Source organism: Moschus berezovskii, chromosome 12 (genome assembly GCF_049115385.1).
Source record: "Moschus berezovskii isolate FMDL1 chromosome 12, NW_MosBer_1.0, whole genome shotgun sequence".
NCBI classification, from domain to species: Eukaryota; Metazoa; Chordata; class Mammalia; order Artiodactyla; family Moschidae; genus Moschus; species Moschus berezovskii.
The window spans coordinates 35782461-35803779 of NC_142471.1; the positions used below are offsets into that span (position 1 = coordinate 35782461).

Here is a 21319-nt window from a genome sequence, read left to right on the forward strand (position 1 = left end):
GAAAAATAAGAAGTGCTTGAGAAGAGCTGTGTAGTGAAGTGCTCCTCGGAAGAGGAACAGGGCCTTCTTCCCAAGGCTGTGGTCAGGCAGACTATCGGCTTCCTGAACCAGGGTGGGGGCAGAGAGATAGGACATGGGAGCAGACAGGCAGACACACAGTCCAAACCTCCACTTGCCATGGGAGATCTCAGACCTCAGTCTCCTCATCTGTAAAATGGAGACGATTCTGATCTTGCAGAGCGGGTGTGAGGAGTTGAGGAGAGAATGCAAGGGCCCAGCACACAGCAAGTGCTTGGTGGATGGGACGTTTGGTGGCGTGGACAGAGAGGAAGGGCCTTCAGGGGGTCAGGTTTGGGGATAGCAGAGAAGGCCAGGGGTGGGGCAACCTCTGCTGAGTCCCCTGTGTCTGACCCATGTGTCTGCAGCCAGAAATGCCCTGGGGCTATGGGAGGACAAACAGCCAATAAGGAGCAGACTTCTGCTTAGGCCTGGGAACCTGGACTCCTGAGCAGTGGGAGGGCCAGAGTTGAACCTCTCTCCATCTGTCTGCCTCTCCTCCATCTCTGCTTTCACGCTCATGGCCTCCCTGGAGAAGCCTGGGGGCTCCACGGGCCTTGTGGAACTGACAGGACCTCGTCACACACGTGCTTGCCTGCCCCAGGCCCAGCATCATTCAGGAAGACTGAGCCTGCTGAGTGGGACAGCCCTGTGCCCCGACCACTTGGCCAGGAACTGGCAGTCAGAGTCCTGGGGCCCGATTCGGGCTCTCTGTGCCACCCCGGGTAACTCCCTGCCTTTCTCTGAACCTCAGTCTTCTTGTTTGTAAAAGGGAAGTGATGCTGATGGCTACCCTCTTTCCTTCCTGGGAGAGCAAAGGGGAAACATGAAATTGTGGTTTGTAAACTCCAAGGCATGGGAGATGCGGGGAGGGCACCCACGGCAGGATTGCTGCCTTAAGTGGCACATGCTGCAGTCAGGGTTGTCGCATGGGGAGATCTCTGCACACACGTGCACACACAGCCACAGCAAGCGGGGCTAAGTCCTGTACCAGGAACCTGAAGATGGGACTGCCATTGCCGCCGCCGCCGCCCAGCACACACGTGTGTGTAGACATGCGCGGTGGTCATACTGCCCAGCACTCACATGAGCCACCCACGAAGAACACCCAGAACACCTCCTGCCCTCAGCCCAGTGCTGAGCCTAGAGAAGGGCTGGGCAGCCATGGGCATAGCTCCTCCTCCCAGCCCAGGGCTGCCCGGGGGCAGAAGCCAGCATGCCTGTGTGGGGGCGCGACGGTGGCTTGCGGCCGGCGGGCCTGGCACAGCCCCAGTGACACCCACTGTCCTCTGTCTTCACAGGCTGGACCACGTTCATGGCTCTCGGGTAGAGCCCAGCGAAACGGCCAGAATGAATTCTATGGACAGGCACATCCAACAGACCAACGACCGACTGCAGTGCATCAAGCAGGTGGGTGTGCAGCCGGGCTCCCGCCTCCTCCTCTGCCAGCCTGGTCGCTGGCAAGGGCAGGGCAGGCTAGGCGGGCAGCGCAGAGGGGGTCCTGCTGTGTACTGTGTAGTAAGCGCCTGAGATGCTGGGAGGAGGTGATGGTCAGCAAGGGCCGACTGCTTGAGGCTCCCAACCTCGCACCTCGTGAGAACTGGCATGGACCAGTCTCACATTAGAATCACTCCGCTGGGTTCAAATGCCAGCCCTGCCTCATCCCTTCCCTGCCCTTCCCAGCTGTGTGACTTTGAAGCAGTGTCATGCCCTCTCTGGGCTCTGCTGTGCTCTCTGGGTTGTTTTGAGGATGCAATGAAGTGCCTAATGTCCCTCCCAGACCCAAGCTCCCCGCATCTCTGCTCCAGTGGTTCTTTGTAAAGAAATAGAAAAGGAAAGGTCTTGGAAAATCAATCATCTTACAGGAAAATAAACCGAAGCACAGAATGGGGGAGAGAGTTGTCGCCTGAAGTCACAGAGTGCAGCCCCTCTGGTGCAGGCAGGGCCTCGTCCCCGAGGGCTCCCCTCCTGCCTCTACTCACACCAAGCTTAAGAGGTGATTTGCCTGTCAGGGCTTCCCAGGTGACACTAGTGGTGAAGAACCCACCTCCCGATGCAGGAGACAGAAGAGACAGGGGTTTGATCCCTGGGTCGGGAAGATCTCCTGGAAGAGGGCATGGCAGCCCACTCCAGTATTCTGGCCTGGAGAATCCCATGGACAGAGGAGCGTGGCGGGATACAATCCATGGCGTCCCACAGAGTCGGACACAACTGAAGTGACTTAGCACGCACACACGCTCTGTGTCTGGATTATTCAGACATAGGGAACCCTTCACAGTGGGCTCAGAAGTCCCCACTTTAAGAAGCCTGGTTGAGCCTGGGCAGGCAAGCGCCCCCCAGTGGTGATCAGGAGTGATGCGCCCTCCCTCTGGGCTCGGCCTCCCTGAAGCCAAAGGCAGCATGTCTGTGCACAGACTCTGGTGGTATTTTACTCCAGGAAAGAGGAGATAGAGCGAAGGAGTGGAGGCTTATGACATCACACAGACCTGAGCCCAAATTCCCCTCTTCCATGTACCCACAGTGTGATCGCTGAGATCAGGCCTGGCCCTCTGTTTCTCTGAGCCTGTTTTCCCTGTCAAGTGGGTCCAATAAGGCCAACCTCGTAGGATGCTCTGAGGACATTATTGTAGCCTGGCCTGGTGGCAGATGATCTGCTAATTGTGGTGGGGGGCGTTGTCGTTGGTGTCTCAGTAACAGGGGATGTCTTAGGGGAGGGGAGTGCTGGGGTAAGGCCTCTGGCTTAGGTGGGCTTAGCTGGCAGTTTAGGGAGCCAGTGTAGGCCTCCGGCCTCAGGACCCCCCAGGAGAGGCAGGGGCAGAGCTCACAGCCCCACCCCCACCCTGCCTGCCCTCCCCGATCCCCAGGGCCCAGAGAAGCTGAGGCTAGTCGGCAGGAATGAGGGATATGTGTCCTCTCATTAGCATCAAGCAGAGCAGTCTCGGAAGCATGGGCCCAGGGTCTGCGGAGAGGAAATTGAAGACGACTTGTTACAGATTGAACTCAGCCGAACAGCTCTCCCAAACGCCAATTACGCCTCTGTTCACGGTCACAGAATAGAAACCAGGCGATGGGCTCCTCCTCCCCTGCCCGTCCCTCCTCCTCCTTCTCCTCCTCCTCTAGGCTCCATGGGGCTCTCTCCCAGCTCTGCCTTTGACCCAGTTTCTCCCGCCCAGGAGGGATCAGCTGCCAGTGGCTCCACCCCCAGTAATACAGTCAGGCCCCTGTGCCCGAGCCCTCTATGTGCTTCTGGGCAAACACCTCCCCCTACAACCTACTCACAACTTGACTTTTCTCCCTGCATCTGACTCTCTTCGAGAATCAGGGAGCCCTTTACTTCCTGGGCCACCCAGGGGTCCAGCAGGGGCCGGAGCCCACCCAGGAGCAGCCTCTCCAAGCGTGGCACATGGGCTCAGATTCACCAGTCAGTAAGCCTGAGTCTCCCTTCCACCACTCGCTGGTTTCCTGACCTTGATTAAGTTGCCACTTCATCTCCCATCATCTGTAAATGGGCATCGTGATGCAGGCCCAGCCATTGGGTCCTGGAGCTGCTTAAAAGCCAGGGATCGCCTCCACTGTCCTCGCCTGACCTACCCCCCACACACGTGTCCATGCGCGCACGCGCGCACACACGCACACACACACACACACACACAAACACACACACAACTCTGTGCTTGGGCCAGACTGTGGCTCATCTGTGAGGGTGAGCAGGCTGTCCAGATGCCCCTGCGTCCTCCACACTACTCCCGCATCTCCAGTCAGACACAGCTCAGCGCTGGTGTCTGTCTGCTCCTCATCTGCCCCAGAGGGCAGTCGTGGTGACTGAAGACTGTTGATTCTCAGACATCCCATAGACTGATCAGAAGAGAAAGGTCTGCGTGTTCTGAGGATGATGCATGCGTTGGCTGTGCCTCCCTCTGGCTGGTGGAGGTGTGGCTTCCATCGGGGCCTCAGAGCCTCTGACTCTCCACCCTGCCTGACTTACAGCGCAGCCCTCCCTGTCCACACGCCCTGGTTCTCACCACTGCTGGCACTTGCCAGCCCCCGAGCTCCCAGCCGTCTGTCCATCTTCCCTCCAGACCTCTGGCTCAGCTGCCTTTCTGCTTTCTCAGCTTCAGGTGCTGGGAGAACCAGTGCCCTCTCTAGGACATGCCCTAAATTGTCCCCACAGGCACATCTGGGGTCCACATGCAAAGGCATGCCAATCAACTAATTCCTGCACAACAACCTCCCCGAACCTCGATGCCCTTTTGAGTCTCTGCACTTCCCATTCCTGAGCCCTGGTGCCCCCTTGGCACCCAGTTACCTCTCCCATCCTGCTCTTTCTCCCTTGAGCTATAAACCCAGCAGGGTGTACATCAGGTCTCCCTCAAGGCTGAGTTCCTCAGGGGCAGAAGATGAACTGTATTCTTCGTTCGTCAGCAGAGTCCAGGCCAGGGTGGGGCCTAAATATGTTGGGGAAGAATGGGGGTGGGGTGGGTACTCACAGATCAGTAGCTAAGGGAATGGATAGATGGATGGACACATAGATAGGCAGTTAGGTGAGCGGATGGTGGGTGGATATAAATGATGGCTGGATAAATAAATGATGAATGAATGGATAAGTGGGTGGTTGGATAAACTCTGGATGGAATGAAAGATAAGTAGGTAAATGAACGGATGGATGAGTGACGGATAAAGTAGAGAATGGATGAACGGGTAGGTGGACAAGTGGATGGATGCCTGGGTGAACTGATTCATTTTTGGATGGATGGATGGGTAGATGGATGGATGGGTCATTTGATTCACAGATGGATTGATAAGATGCATTCATCACTTGATTGGGCACTGGTGTCCCCAACTCCTGCTCCAGCAGACTCAGTGGCCAGTGGATATAGCCCAGGTAGGTCCTCTGAGGAATTACAGAGATGAGCAGGCTTCCTGGGGAGGGGTGGGGTATTAGTATCCAGTAACAGCCGCAGCCAGGGAGGACTCAGCCTGTGACTCACGTCTGTACTCCCATCCCCAGATCATCAAAGGGTGGCCAAGCTCACCCCACCCAGTCCTGGCCCCTCCAAGTGCCACTGGGGACCTAGTCTGAAGCTACCAGATTGCTGGCCTGCTCTGTGCACACAGCATGCCTTGAACAGCTAACTGCTCACAAACCATTTCTGCATGGCTTGGCCTCATGCCAGTTTGGGGGGTTCTGGAGATGAAGGGGGCACTAATCTATTCTGGGGAAGCTTGGAAGAGAAACGAGAAGCCATAGAGAGGTCCTAGTGTACCGAGCAATAGCAGTCTTACCTGACACCCGCTCTGTAATGGGGATGCCTTTACGGATGTTGTTTCTGCACTTTTCAGCAGCCCTGCATGCTGTCCCCGTCCCATTTTGCAGAAGAGAGATCCGAATCTCAGGAATACATCCAGGGCTATGAGACTCAGCGGCTGAGATAGGGTCCTCTTCATTTCACTGCATCCCTTAGCCACCTCAGAAGCACAGAGGGGGTGGCGATTTGGCCAAGGCCACACAGCCACTGAGCGGTAGCTACCAAATGGGATGCCTGAGGTCTTTTGTACCAGTGAGTTGCACCCATGTGTCACCTCCCATAGCCCAAATCAAAGACCACGTGAGCTGGCTGGGGCAAGAGTGGAGAAGCTCAGAGGTGGGCTGGCCAGATGTGGAAGGCTTGTTGCTTGGGGCCAAAACAAAACTGGACCCATAAGACTGGCCTTGGAAACCCCTTGCAAGCCTAAAGCCCCAAAAAGGGAGTCAAAGATGGGATGCTGTGGGTGGGCAACTCTGAGAGCACCACGCGGTGGTTGCTGACCCTGTTAATTGGGTGTGACATCACGTAAATAAACGGAATAACTTGGTTAGCAGAGGGAGGCTGCTGGGCAGGGGATTAACCGATTTGCATGGCTTTCCACGCAGAGACCAGATGTTGCCCATGGCCTCGGAGGGGGCAGGTTTTAGAGAGGGCACAGGAGTCAGAGGGCCTACTGCTCAGAGGGTCTGCTTCTAGCCATGGACATCCTCCTGTCTTCATATGCAGTGAGCTCTGTCTGCAGAAAGAGCCGTGTGTGTGTGTGTGTGTGTGTGTGCATGTATGTGTGTGTGTGTGTGTGTGTGTGTGTGTGTGTGTGTGTGTGTGTGTAGCCAGGGCAGGAGCTGCTGAGTGCAGCTGCGCCTCCAGAGGAGCCTTTGGGAGACAGAGTCAGGGCCAAGGGCAGCCCCGCATGGGAGCACCGCACGTGCCAGGCGCTCTCTGGGGGCCATGTAAGCCTCCTCTTGTTGAATCTTCACCATGGCCAGTGACAGAGGGCTGTGCCTACCTGCCCGCTTTCCTCTCTTCACCTCTCCCTTTGCTCCCACGGAAGGAGGATACTCTGATGCATTCCTCTTTCCTCCATCCGTTTTTAAATCTGGCCTTTCGTAAACCACATTGTAATAGTAATTGTGGGACTCTAAGGGAAACAAAAGTCCACACCACTCAGCCGTGATCTGCCATCCCCATTTTACAGGTGGATGACTGAGACTCAGAGAGGGGAGGGGATGCCCTCAGTCAGTAGATAGTTCTGGATGAAGGCAGTGTGATTCCAGGGCCCCCGTCCTGCAGGGGCTCCCCCAGCACATCCCACTCGCCATGCAACTCTGGGAACTGGCAGCTCCTAAGACCTCTCCTGGCCTTGGCTCCAAGGCAGACCTTCACTGCAGGGTGGAAGAGAGTCACTGGTCCAGGGGCAGCTGCCATTCCCAGTCTCTCCCAGCATCAAGGCCACGAGGATCCCCTTTGCAGCTGGCTTCTACTCCAGCCCCTGTGGACACCTTCTGCCTGTCCTGCTGGAGCCTCACAGGGAGTAACACTCAGCCCTGAAGTCCCAACTCTGCCCCGACATGCTCCATGACCCTGGACTCGGTGCCTAACTCAGCCTGGCCTAGGAAGACACGGATAAGTGTTAAAGAAGGAAAGGATAGCTGCAGCAGCCCCCCTCCCCTCCCCCCGACCCCCACCCCGCTGTCAGCCCCGTGGCCTGGCTCTGAAGCAGAATCTAGAAACCTTGGCACCAGAATTCAGCCTCTGTTAACTTAGACCCCATAACTGGATGGGGCCTGAGCTCGGGCAGGGTCCCCTCCCAGCAACATCAGCATCCTTGAGCCAAGCCAGACTGAGCCCAGGAAACCTGGATGTGGGGAACGGGAATGGCTGAGCCACATGCACCTGATCACGACGTGACAATCACCTGGGCATGCTGTGCTTGAGTGCGCCTTCCCAGCTGGGTGTGCCCTGGAGGCCTCTTTCTGTGCCCCCTGCTCCTGCTGTTTGGCTCCAGCAGGGCTTGCTGGAGACAGAGCAGGTGGCATGCAGACCTGGGCTGTGGTGGTGGTGGTGGTTTGCAAGGCAGGGGGTGGGGTTGGGGGGTGCTCATAAATAAGGAATCTCCAGGGCCAGCCTGTCCTGACTCAGGGAGAACCAGCTCCAGGGATGGGAGCCACGCACCACCCTCTTGAGCCCTACAGGGCTTCCTAACCCCCACTGCCAGCATCCAGAAAACATTTTAACATCTAACGTCATTGCCCTTTTCTAGACCTCAGTTTTTCCATCTTTGCGATGGGGCCGCAATTCCCATCCCATCAGAAAGTGGGCTGGAGTGGAGATTCAGGGGGAAACTGAATGAGGAGTTTGAGAGAACTCGTTAATCCTGGCCTGGCCCGTTCTGTGTGTCTCCTCCCCAGGGAAACATGGGGTCTTTGCTACCCCAGACTCCCTCACACTGCACTGGCCTCACTTCTGGAGCCTCACGCTGCCTCCTCTCCCTCTCCCACAGCACTTACAGAACCCCGCCAACTTCCACAATGCCGCCACGGAGCTGCTGGACTGGTGTGGAGACCCGCGAGCCTTCCAGCGGCCCTTCGAGCAGAGCCTGATGGGCTGCTTAACGGTGAGTCTGTGCCCTTCCGGCCTGTGCCTGCACCCAGGGAGGATGGCTGGGGACTCCTGCTGGGCTGCGGCTGGAGGGGAGGACCCATCTGTATGAACCCCTGACAGGCATACACCTGCGGGGAATCTAGCCTGATGGGGAGACACATTTCTCGGGGTTACGCGCGTTCTTTACACTTGATGAGAAAGACATGATCCTACTTTGAAGAGTTCCAAACCTATGAGAGTAAATGCTCCATCGTAAGTAAAGCAGAGAGGCTCTGGAAGGTTCTCAACCCTCTTTTTATCCATTCATTCATTCACTTCGGTAAACATCTGTTGAGCTCTTTTTACAGTTATTCATTCATATAAGCATTTATTGAGCCTCTATTACATCCATCCATCTATCCAAATAAACACTGACTGATCTCTCACTTATCATGCACAATCCCCTATGCTAAGTCCCGGGAAACTGAAGATGGGAAAGCCCTTGCCAAGCCTGATTCCCTCTTCAATGGGGGAGATAGCTGTGGGAAGAGACAGCTGAGGAAATCATGATAAGGTGGAGGGAACACGGAGAAGGAAGTGTTACCCATCTCGGTGGTGGGGCAGGTTGCAGAAAACTGAAGAAAGGAGCCCCTAATACGTCTGTAGGAGTCTGATACACCTGCACAAGCAACTGAGGATAGCAAGAATGTCCTAAGCACGTGGGACAGAAGGTGCCAGTGCCCAGATGTGCGATAGAGTCCAGGAAACTGATATTAACTCATCCTGGTAAGGGTCTGGGATCCAAGCTGGGCAGAAGCTGGGCCCAGAGCTAGCGGTTTGATTTGCCAACCTTAGGAGCCTGCTGGCTGACAGCCACGTGGATGGAGCTCAGAGCTTATGATTGTCCCCAGCCACGTGGCCTGTATCCATAAATGTGAGGGCATCTCTGCGGCCAGTGGGGACAGCTGCTTAGAAAGTCCAGAGTCAGCTTTGAAGGGAATGTGGGTAAACAGATTCCCAGGGAGCCTGGCTACCCCAACGCTTGGGGAGGAAGGGCCAAGATGTACGCCTCGTCAGGCAGGAACAGTGGGTATAATCGAAGGCCACCGTGTTTTCTGAAAAAACCTCCAGACAGGAGAGAGGCGAAAGGCCGTCACTGCAGAGCACCTCCTCCACGCCCAGCGCTGAGTTTGGCCCACCGGATGTGCCTTCTCACTGACTCCTCAGAGCAGACTGGTCCTGCCTTCACCCTCATTGTATAGAGAAGGAAACTGACAAGTGGGGACTGCCTTCCCACACAGCCAGTTAGTAGTGGACCTGGGATTCAGGTCGGGACCCGTCCACCTCTAGAGGGGATATTCCTGGCGTTTAGGGATGCCAAGCAGGGATGCAACCGAGACCTTCCCAAGGTTTCTCCATTTGTCCGAAGCTAACACCATCTGGCTCCCTCGGGGCCACTGGGCCAAACCAGGTGACCGCCTGCACTTCCCAGCCCTTCTCATCCTTCAGCCCCTGGGCTGCCCCTCCCTCACCCAGCTCCCTTAATCCTCTTTGTGGGGATCCTGGTTCAGGCTAAGCCCCGGGGGCAGGGCCAGATGTTACTCCCGTCCCAGCTGCTGGTAGTCATGAGAAAGGGAGGAAGTAGGGCTGCCATGCTCCACCTGCTCCCTGCCCCGAGCTTGACCCTGCCGAGAATGTAGGGACCTAAGGCTGAATCCAGTGATGGCCTTGGTCAGGCAGCTGGACAGGTGGGCATGAGATGACCAGTAACTGGCCCTACCATGGCCCTGTCATTTATCTATTCTTTCAGCAAATATTCACCAAGTCCTTGCTGTTGGTAGGTCCACACTCAGCCCTGGAGTGGCATGCAGTGAGCAGTGTGGGCCTCTCGCAAGCAGCTTACCTTTCTGTGGGAGAGGCTGACAGTAAGGCCCATGAAGGAATAAGTTAAGGATGTACCCCAGCACCCTGTAAGAGGGAGCAGGATGGTGTCAGAAAGTGTCTTGAGGAGATGAGACCTGAAGAGCAAAAAGGAGTCTGCCAGGGAAGATGAGAGGGAAGGGTTGTCCAAGCAGGGAGAATGGGAGTGCGAAGGCCCTGAGGCTTGATGACAGTCTCAGGCGACTTCTCAGATGAAGTCTCAGGTGACAGGATCACAGGCGTGGAAGAGGGGTACAAGAGGAGGTCAAAGAGGGGAGCAGAAACCAGCTGACCCTGAGGCTGCACAGTGAGAAGGGTTTGGATGTGATTGGAAGGGCATTGGGGAGGCCTTGAAGGGCCTTCAGCAGGTGAGTGATGGGATATAATTTATGTGAGGGCAAGAGCTCTGAAGGGGAGCAACCCTGGAGGGAAGGATGGAGGGATTACAGAGGTCTTCCTGGAGGAGGAAGCCCAGGGAAAACTGTAGGATCTGATTGAAGAGGGGACGAGGCCATGGCTTCCCAGGCATAGGAAATTGTGTAGGCAAAAGCCCAGTGCCAGCTGTGCCCCCAGCTTAAGGCACACACTTGGTTGAATGGCCAGCTCTGAACTCCACCCCGTTCCCAACCTGCCACTTAGCCAGAAAGGGGACTCAGGCCACTGGCCACAGCTGTGGAGACCTGAGTGTGATTGTTGCTTGGAGCACTATAAAACCAGCAGCAGGAAAGGTTGGCAGGGCGCGAGGGGAGTGGTTTATAGAAGACACCCTCGGTGCCCACGTGTCTCCCTGTTACTATCTCCTTGCACCTCTGTCTCAGGGTGCACAGGGGCAGGAAGGGTTTATCACCCCTGTTTTACAAACAAGGCAACAGAGTGCGGGGGAGCAGCTTGCTGCAGTTCCAGGGTGGCACCGCTGCCCCCGCAAGAGCCCCAGGGCCCTGCTGCCAGTCCGCCTATCCCCCTGGGCTTCCTTAACCCAGCTGTGCCCCAGGAGAGGGATGGGATGGGACAGATGGGAGATCCCAAGGGCTCTAGGCAGGGTCCCCCTCCCTCCCACACACACACAGACACACTCGCACCCCTTCCCATCCTGAGGGCTACCTGAGCCCTCCAGGTTGCCCTCACCCCCTCAGTGACCTCTGGAAACAAATTCCTCTGGATTCGGCTTACGTGGAGGATATAAATTAAAAACCACTTAGCCTCAGGCAATAAGTGGACACATTTTTGCCATACCAGGGCCAGGCCTTGGGTTGAAGAACCTTGGGCTGCTGGCAGTCCCCTACCCCACCCTCCCTTTCATGCCCTCTGACCCCAGGATGCAGACCTGCAGCCTCACCCAAGGGGCGTCAGCCCAGGTACCACTTCCTCTTCTAGACCAGCTTCTTCCCCGGCCCTCCCCTTAGCAGCAGGGCTGATTGTCCTCTCTGGGGGTCCCCCTCAAAGTCAGGCCTCTCTGGACCTGCTCCTCCTTCCTCTCCTGAGGGGAATGTGCTTGATCTACTCGAGGAACAGACAGAAGGCTGAGGCAGCCAGGACACAGGAGAAGGGCGACAGGTATGAGAGGAGATGGGAAAGAGAAACCGAAAACACAGCAGCAGGGCCCTCCCCACCCCTCCAGGGAGGGATTCCCGACAGTCTCAGAGAGTTCACTGCTGAAGTCATGGGTGACCGTTCACAGACAGCATTCATGGAGCCGTGTGCTGGTCCTGGCTGTCATCCTTGCAAAGAGGAGATTTTGTACCCATTCCACAGATGAGGAAACTGAGGCCCAGAAGTTAAGCCACATGCCTTCGGTTGCTCAGTATAGAATGGAGCAGGATCGGAGCACAGGCCAGTTCCCGTGACTGCCTCATAGGATGACAGAATGCAGCCACCAGCTGGGAGCAGGAACCCCTTCTTTAGCATCTCCTAGACGATCTGTCCTGTTTTATAACCGGGAGACTTGCTGCTTTCAAAGGCAACGCACTACCTTTATGGGACTAATGTAACTGCCATATGACCTTGACCATGACTGTTCTCTCGCCTCTGGGCTTCAGTTTTCCTGCTCTGTGGCCTGAGGGACTGGACTTCCTGACCTGTAGCACACCAGTGTCCAGGTCTCAGACAGCCAGGTCACACCAGTCAGCCTTAGAAGCACCTCTTAGACTGGGCCAAGCTGACCAGGCCCAGGCAGCCAGCAGAGGGCAGCAGTGCCGCGCCCGCTCACCACAGGCTCTTCACCGAGGGGTCTTCACACCCGTGGGGTGGGAGCAGACATCTCTGAAACACGACAGAAGACTACTCAGCTGAGCCCACTCTCCCTCCCACTGACAATCAGACCCTCCTCACGGGACTTTCCAGGGGGTCCTTTGGCTGGGCCAGGGGAAGACAGGGGCTACACGAAGTACTCTAGGATCGCAGGGTCCAGCCTAGCCTGCTCTGCCGCACTTGCACTGTGTGACCTTCAGCCAGGCCCTGCCCTCTCTGTGTCTTGATAAAAGGAAATTGTTGGAGCCAATAACCCTTCTGAATACTGGGCTTGGGGGACTTAGTGGCAGACCCTTCCAGGCCTTCAGGAGAGTCCTTAGAACCAATACCAGGCCCCTTTTGCTCAATCTAGCTAGTTTCTTTCTTTTTTTGGAACCAGAGCAACAGGATCAGCCAGTATTGGCCAAACAGAGGGACCTTTGCCTTTCTGCCCTCAGCCCAGAGCCTGAGGGTTCTCCGTGCAGATGGGAAGTTATGGCCTTAACCCTTTGTGGGTTGAGAAAGAAGTCCTCTCGTGGAAAGAGCCCAGGCTTTGCAGTCTGACTGCCTGGCACAGCATCCTAACTCTCTCACCCTCAGACTCCTCATCTGTAAAACAGAGACGGTCATACCACCCCATAGAACTATTGTGAGAATTTGGCACCTCACAGCTTACAAAGCATTTACTTAGCCCTCGTTCATGGAAACCAGCATTCTCATTGCACCAGGGCATCAGCACGGCCCACAAGCAGCAGCCTTACTGAGGCACTAGTCCAAACAAACTGCCTGTGCTCACTCGCATCCACCCCAAGGCTGTCCTACCAATGAGGGCTCTGCTGAGCTGAAGTGACCCTTCTCCAGAACTGGAATACTCAACAAGCCAGAGAGAATTAGCGGTCTTGGGGCCTTCCCTGGTGGTCCAGTGGTTAAGACTTCACCTTCCAGGGACTTGCCTGTGGTCCAGTGGTTAAGAATCTGTCTGCCAATTGCAGAGGACACAGGTTCTATCCCTGGTCCAGGAGGATCCCACATGCCATGGGGCAACTAAGCCAGGGCACCACAACTACAGGACCCCCATGCTGCAGTTATTGAAGCCCATGAGCCTAGAGCCCGTGCTCCCCAACAAGAGAAACCACCGCAATTAGAAGCCCACTTGCCACAACCAGAGGGGAGCCCCCACTCCCACCACAACTAGAGAAAGCCCGCGTAGCATCAAAGACCCAGCACAAGCAAAATTTAATTTATTAATTGATTATTTTTAAAAAAAGACTTCACCTTAACCCCTGAACTGGAAGGTGAAGTCTTTTTCAAAAATAATATATATATATATATATTTCAAAAAACAGGATTAGGGACCCTATTTTTTTCTGCCTGGACAGTGAGACTAACAGAGAGGAATAACTGGCCCTGAGGTAGCTCTGAGACTCTGGAACATGGTGCGTGTGTGGCAGATGGGGGTGGGGAGCCGGGTGGGAGTTGCATAAGAACCGCAGTGCAGGGGCAGATAGATCCCGTGGGAAAGAGGCCTGGGGAGACAGAAGATTCCTGCGCCAGGGGCTTCTGTGTGCAGCAGAGAAGCTGAGCAAACATTCTAACCTGAGAAAGTGCTTTTCCTCCCTGCACAGAGAGCTCCCTGGAGATGGAGGCTGGGCAGGGTCAGGAGATCATGCTGGTCCTGGAAAGAGGGATCCACTGGCTCCTTCCTGGTTCACCACGGTCACTCTGTCTCTGGGTCTCAAGTGTCCGTAGTTTTTAAATGAGAGGGTTGGCCAAGACAAGTGATTTTCCCACACTCTAGCTCTACAGTTCTTGCGATGAACCCCTAAAATAGAAAGCCTATGAAGTGAAGTGGAAGTCGCTCAGTTGTGTCTGACTCTTTGTGACCCCGTGGACTGTAGCCCACCAGGCTCCTCTGTCCATGGAATTCTCCAGGCAAGAATACTGGAGAGAGTAGCCATCCCCTTCTCCAGGGGACCTTCCTAACCCAGGGATCAAACCCAGATCTCCCGTATTACAGGCAGATTATTAACCACCTGGGCCACCAGGGAAGCCCAAGAATACTGGAGTGGGTAGCCTATCCCTTCTCCAGGGGACTTCTGACCCTGGAATCGACCCGGGATCTCCTTCACTGCAGGTGGATTCTTTACCAGCTGAGCTACCAGGGAAGCCCTTGAAGTCTATGATGGGGCACTCTTCTAATGGCTGCAGAGGCTGGGCCAAACTCCATGGCAGCCTAGACCCTCTGAGGGCCTCAAAATGCCTCTGGAACAGGTGGTCTCTAGGGGCTCAGTGACAGAGCCTTCCCTTTCTTAGCAGAGTGAGCCCCCCGTCTGGGAGCACTCCTTTCCCAGTCAGCCATAGCCGCCCCAGCTGCTTTCTAAAACGACTCCATTTTCCAAGGTCCTTCCTTCTTAATAAGGAAGCCTAATTTGGTTGCTGTTAATGAGGAAGGCGGGCAGGAGGGAGTTGATCTGGCTGGTGGGACACCTGGGAGTGGGCGGATGTGAGCCTGCGGAGCCATTCGTGAGCCATCCCAAGCACCCTGTCCCTCATTGCACGGACCCCCCAGGACTGACAGCCCTCCCAGCCCCTTGCCTCTCCCGATTCCAGCACATGCTTCCGAGGTTCATGCGGAGACAGGTGGGACCTCCGGTCCAAATGCACAGCCCGTGCTTTTTCAGGTACCTCCCATGGCGGGGGGCCAGTGCTTGGCGCTGGCAACAGACCCCAGACTGAGCATGACGGCCCTGCAGTTTGGGAACTAGGGTCTGAGACGCGCAGGGCGCTTGGCACAGAGCTGGCGATCACCAGGCGTGCACTCTGGGGAATTCTTAGTAGTCGATTTGGGCAGCTCCAAGTTGGAGCTCCAGAGAGGTGGTGAGTCCTACTTCCGTGCTTCTCTCCAGATGTAGGCTGACTCCGGAGAGGATGATTCTGCTGGGTGGGGACTGTTCTTGGAGTAGTGAGAGTAGCAAGTATCCTGTGGTGGTTGGTGCTGGGGCTTAGTGAGGGATGGGGGAGAAGTGGTAGGCATAGGAGACTTCCTGGGGGTTGAAGATTTGGGGCGATGGAGTTTGAAGGGAGGAGAGACTCTGGGCTTGGGCCATGCTAAACATGATGGTACAGCATCGCCTGCCAACTTCTAGAATGAGGCCAAATTTGGGCCCTTGAAAGAGTAGATCCTGGGCTTTGGGGTCAGGCACACCCTTGAGGGCAAAGCCCAGGATCCCAGGACCTGGCATGGGAGAGGTGCTTATCAGTATTTGCTGAGTGACTGAACAAGACACTTTGAGTCCCAGTTCTGCCTAATGTTGAGGACCTGCCTTAGTCTTCCCACCTCACCTGTGAAATGGGCGCATTCGTCACTCTGGGTTCAGAAGCCTGGCATGGACAGTGACTCACCCCACCCTCTTCCCCTTCTTGCTGGCAGGTGGTCAGTCGGGTGGCAGCTCAGCAAGGATTCGACCTGGACCTTGGCTACCGACTGCTGGCTGTGTGTGCCGCGAACCGAGACAAGTTCACTCCAAAGTCTGCTGGTAGGTGATGGCTGGGGGCTCCACAGTGTCATCGGGAGACCTGCTGGGCAGTGGACTCGAACCTAGGGCTATCACCACCCCTGTGGGCTGGTGCCTCAGTTCGTTCAGGTGTGATGTGAGCCTCCAAGGAGCAGCAGCTCACCTGCTGGCCCACAGGTAGGGCCTCTCCCTCATCTCAGGGCCAGCAAGGGGTCCAGGGCACACCACACCCCCCTACAATGGGCTAAAGGGAGATGCTCATCATCTTATTCCATCACCACAGTGACCCTTTGGTATTAGTCCTGTGATCATCTCCATTTTACAGTCCAGAAAACTGAGGCTCAGAGAAGCTAGAGAGAGTTCCCAGGTCACACAGCTAGGAAGTGGCAGAGCTGAGATTTAAATCCAGGCCTTTACTCCAGAGTCAGCACCCTTGACCCTGAGGCTCTGCTGGATTCATTCAAAATTTTGTATTTAAAATAAAAATGAATCAGTACTTTCAGGGTCCTAAAAGTTTGCCCTGTGTAGTAATCTCCATTGCAACTCCATCATCACGTGGGACCTCTGACCCCTTAGTAAACAGAGGCCACAGAAGGTGCCTGGCAGCATCCTCTCTGCAACGGCTTTAAGCACACCAAGGATGCAGCTTTACCTGCCCCTCCATCTTCATTACCTTGCTTTAAAGCAGGGGATGCTGTGTAAGTTTTTATTCTAACAGACCTGGAGCACCCAGCCTTGTCACTTGCTCAGTGTGTGACCTCTGAGTCTCAGTTTATCTCCTCGGAAAGGCAGGAGTGACAATGAGACCTACCGTGCTAGGGTCAGTGCCGAGCAGTGTCTAGATGTGGTTAACACTCTTTTTCGAGTCTGAACAATTCACTGAAAAAGAACAAAAGTCAGTTCTTTCCTCTGTATAACAATAAAACAGACGTTTTCTCTGAATTCGTCCATAAGTTCTTTGAAGTATTTGTAGAAACAGTGTAATGCAAATGTTTAAAGGACATCTTATGATAGGTTTTCATCAGTCTGCACAGCCCACAGTCATTTGAACAAGGGTTTGTGCTTTACTCTGTTATGTGTATGATGGTCCATGCACGTGGACGGTGGGTCACTTATAAGACGTGGTAAAGGTCTCGTTAGCCAACAGCTGCTCTGCGATCCCTGACGCGCCAGCCTGTGTTGGGAATGTCACTAGTGTATTGAACTGTTTGCCAGACAACAGTCTTGGAATCTCATAAGTGACGTCTGTTCCTGATGAAATCTGCAGTTTTAATAATAACTTAAGTCAATACAATTTTGACAGGGGAAAAAATTGCTACTTATCCAAGAAGCATATACATCCTTTTTGTTCTTGAGCACTCACTCTTTGCAGGCGCCTGACTGGGGCTGGATTGTGCTGAGGAGTAAAACAGATGTGGTCTCTGCTAGGGAAACGTACTGTCCAGGGCAGAGATCAGCAAACTTTCTCTGTAAAGGACCAGATCATAAATAGTTTAGGCCTTGCAGTCAGAGCACAAAAGCACTGTAGACAATATGTAAACAAATAAGTGTGGCTAGTTCCAAGAAAATCTTATTTATAAAAGTAGGTGACAGGAGGGTTTCCTGATGCCTGGTCTAGAGGGAGAGAAAACCATGAGATCAGATAATCACAGCTGTTTGCTGTATACTGGAAACTAACCCTGCATTGTAAATCAGCTGTGTGCTGTGCTTAGTCGCTCAGTCGTGTCTGACTCTTTGCGACCCCATGGACTGTAGCCCACCAGGCTCCTCTGTCCATGAGGAGTCTCCAGGCAAGAATACTGTTGTGGGTTGCCATGCTCTCCTCCAGAGGATCTCCCCAACCCAGGGATCGAACCCAGGTCTCCCGCATTGCAGGAGGATTCTTTACTGTCTGAGCGACCAGGGAAGCCCAAGAATACTGAAGTGGGTAGCCTATCGCTTCTTAAGGGGATCTTCCCAACCCGCTCTTTACCAACTGAGCTACCAAGGAAGCCCAAAACTTCAATTAAAAAGAGGAAAAAAAAAAGACTTTCAAAAATATCACAGCTCTGTGTGTGTGTGCGCGTGTATAAATTCAAGGTGTGATAAGTGCCATGAAGGAACAGTCTCAGGGATGATATGAGACAACTTGGAAGTAGGGAAGTCTTCCCAGGACCTGAAGGTCAAGTCAGAGTTGAGCAGGTGAAGAAAAGGAGGAAGAGCTACCCAGGCAAATGGAGCAACCAGGCTTATGCAAAGACACTGAGGTAGAAGCCAGCATGACTTTTTGGCAGAAATGAAAGAAGGCCAGTGGTTCCACAGCCCAGAGGCAGAAGTCGAAGGCAGTTAAACACACAGGGTCTGTCTTGAGGGTTGTCCTAAGGCTAAAGGGAACATGGCTACATTTTCATTTTGCAAAGATGGCTCCAGCTTTTCAAAGAACAGATTGCACAGGGGAGGCCGGTGTGGATGGAAGGAGCCAGATGGCAGATTGCTGGGGTGTCAGGGTGCGGATGATGGTGGCTGGGCCGGGAAGGTTCCACTTCCTGTGGAGTAGAGTGGAGACAAAGGGTTGACTCCAGGGGATATACAAAAGCAAAACCGAGACCGGTTTGGGAGGAAAACAGGAGGATGGGCTGCTCCAGAAACCCCAGCTGCTCCCCAGGCCCCTGTGTTACCCCTCCCTCAAGGGTCTCTCATCACCCTGCTAGTGCATTCTGGGGGCTCTCCCTTATTTTGCTTCAGTGCCCACCTCTATGAGATCCTGGGTATCGTCTACATTTACAGATGAGGAATCTGAAGCTGAGAGAGGTCTTGTGACTTGCCTGCAGTTACACAGCTCGTAAGTTATAGGGCTGGGACTTGAAGTCGTGGCCTCCTAACTCAGGCCTAAAGCTCTGCCCCCTGCATCGCAGCTGACTCTGAGGCTGTTTGGAGACATAAATTTAGGAGGCCTCTGTCCCCCTGGACCAGGCTCTGAGAAGCTCCTCCATTTGGGATAGCCCTTCGCCTCCCTCAAGTCTCTCTAGCGTGGCCCTGCCCATCTCTCAGTGGTATTTCCAACATCCCTTCTGCTCCTGAGACACGGGCTTTGTTCCTTCTCCATCTGTAACCCCAAGGTATGCTAGCTCTTTACAGTCTATAAAGCCTTTCCCATACATATGTTGATCTAGTCCCATGACAGCCTCTGGGCCCCTAAGGTGAGTTCTCAGTATACTCATTCCGTAGCTGAGAACACCGAGGCCCAGCAGGACCTGTGCCTTAGCTGTCACATAAATTCACTTACCAAGAGTCAAACACTCGTCAGTACCAAGAGCCATGACTACCCACCTTTCACAGGCCGCCAGCACCCCCTCGAGAAGTATGGGCCTCGTAGCTCTCAGGGTCCCAGCCATCCCCTGCTTGGCCCATCTTCTGGGAAGGCAGGGTGCCAGTCTGATGGGAAAAGCTCCAGCTGCTGGTTTCTTTGGTGGGATGAAGGGTCTGCGGGAGACAGGCCAGATCAGGAGAGGGGTGAAGACCGTGGAGAACAAGGTTCAGTTCACTTCAGTTCATTTCAGTCGCTCAGTCGTGTCCGACTCTTTGCGACCCCATGAATCACAGCACGCCAGGCCTCCCTGTCCATCACCAACTCCCGGAGTTCACTCAAACTCATGTCCATCAAGTTGGTGATGCCATCCAGCCATCTCATTCTCTGTTGTCCCCGTCTCCTCCCACCCCCAATCCCTCCCAGCATCAGACTCTTTTCCAGTGAGTCAACTCATTGCATGAGGTGGCCAAAGTGACCCCAAATTTCAGAAGCAGCTCCAGCACTGGCCCCATCTTTACACGTTGCCCACCTCCCGGAGCTGAGTCCTCATCTGTAAGGAGGGATTATATGCCCATCCCACAGTCTGCCCAGAGGACTAACTGAGCTTCCCCAGTCATGGGAGCGAGGGATGCAGCCAATACCTGGCGCACTGTGGGTGCCAAGGCAGTGTTACTTCCGGCCGTCCTTCTCTGCTGTCTTTCCCCTGTGTGGTTCCTGACCTCTCTAAGGCCCTTCCACCCCAGCGAAGCTGCTTCCCACCTCTCTCTGTCCCTGGGGCTCTGTGGGTGGGTGCGTGACCTGCCTCCCTCGGTACAGCTGGGAAGGTTCTCGGGGTGTCAGGGCTGTGTGTGCAGTGAACACACTGGCTACAGCTGGCCCTCTCCCAGCCAGGCCTCCGCAACTCTAGAGCATCTCTGTCCCTGGAGCTTCTGCAGCCTCTCTGCCTGCCCGTCTTCCTGTCTCCATCTGGGTTCCCGCTCTGCCTCACTCACTCCCAGGGTCTCCCTCTCCTTTCTCTCTGAGGGTCTCTGATGCCGTGTGTCTGTCCCTGTCTGTCTTTCCATCCCCTGCTGCCTGACTTTCTGCCTGTGTTGTGATGTGTGTGTGCGCGCGCGTGTGTGTAGTGGTGGTGACGTGTGTGTGTCTGTGTGTGCGTGTCTCCCCCTCTGCCTCCCCCACCCCCTGCCGCTCCCTCTCTCTGTGTGTCCCTCTTGTCGGGAGGCCAGGCTGGGGCCAGAGGGCCGGTGGGATGAGCTCATGCAGCAAGGAGCAGAGCGGGGCTTTGTCAGGAGAGATGGCGGTGTGCTGGGTGTGTGGGCTCTGGAGCACGAGCTCAGGCCTGGGGGCAGTGCTGTGCGGTGCGTGCCTGTCTGTGTGTGTGTGTGAGAGAGAGAGAGACGGAGATGGAGCGTGAGCGCAGAGCAGACACTGCAGCAAACCGCCGAGTCAGGCGTCTCCACGTGGCCCCTCTGATACCCAGCCCCCAGCTCTTTGTTCTGGCGCAGCCTTTAGCCTGTGTGCTCGCACACGGAAGCACGCGCACACGCGCACACACGGCAGCGTCCTCCTCCTTGGGAAGGTCCTTGGGGGCCAAGGGCCCCCGCCTCAATCCAGAAGGTCACCTGCCTTGCACCTCCCCTTGTTCCCCCTCCTTGATCACAGCAGGCCCACCCTGCTCCCCAGGTTGCTGCGTGCCAGCTCTCAGCAATTTGGCAGGCAGTGCTGAAATGTCAACCTCCCTGGCTCTGAGAGGCCCACGTCTGCTGGCTAGGTGGGCACCGAGCTCCAGGCAGTCGCCATGTCCAGGGTCCCCAAGAGCCCTCCGTGTGCCTCTGCCATTGTCAGTCCCCTGAGCTGACCCCTTTGAGCAGCCCAGTGGCGTGTTAAAATAATAGAATAGGGAATGTCAGAACCCACAGGATGGGAAGCCCAAGGCCCAGAAAAAGGGGGACCTGCCCCAGGTCACAGCAAAGTGGGGCGGAGCCCAGACAAAAGCCTCAGGTGCCCACTGCCCATCCTCACACCCCTCCTGCCTCCCTGGGCTCCTGCCTGAGAGCTGAGAGGTGAGAGGCACGAGCTGCTGGCAGAGTGGAAGATATGGAGAGAGCAGCAGGTCTGGGGGTGCCGGGGTATCCCAGGGGCATCCTGGGAGAGGCAGCCAACAGACATTTGGAGCAGGGACCAGAGAGCTCAGGAGAGAGGTCAGGGCTGGAGAAGGCAGCCCCCGAACCCTCCCAGGAAGAGGAGGCCAGGCTTCTTAGGGACAAGCGGAGGGAGTTGTCAATCACCCGCCTGTGGGCTGGATGTGACCTGCAGATCCGACTGTTCGGAGGTTTTTAAAAATGCATATTAGTTGCCAGCATTCCCTCTTTGCGAGACTGTACTGTCCAGTCAAATGCCTGGCTTCCTTTGAATGGGAACCTTGG

At 55.2% G+C, this 21319-nt stretch overlaps 1 protein-coding gene across 5 annotated transcripts in view; it reads left to right on the forward strand.

Moving 5' to 3' along the window:
* ZMIZ1 (zinc finger MIZ-type containing 1) overlaps positions 1 to 21319 on the forward strand; it is a 150727-nt gene that overhangs the window by 37345 nt on the left and 92063 nt on the right. For all 5 annotated transcript variants that reach the window (XM_055425350.2, XM_055425354.2, XM_055425353.2 and 2 more), the window contains 3 exons: positions 1359 to 1467; positions 7864 to 7977; positions 15520 to 15625. In XM_055425350.2, the coding sequence (XP_055281325.1) occupies positions 1408 to 1467; positions 7864 to 7977; positions 15520 to 15625 (280 nt within the window). In that variant the 5' untranslated portion in view covers positions 1359 to 1407. The remainder of the gene's footprint in view (positions 1 to 1358; positions 1468 to 7863; positions 7978 to 15519; positions 15626 to 21319) is intronic.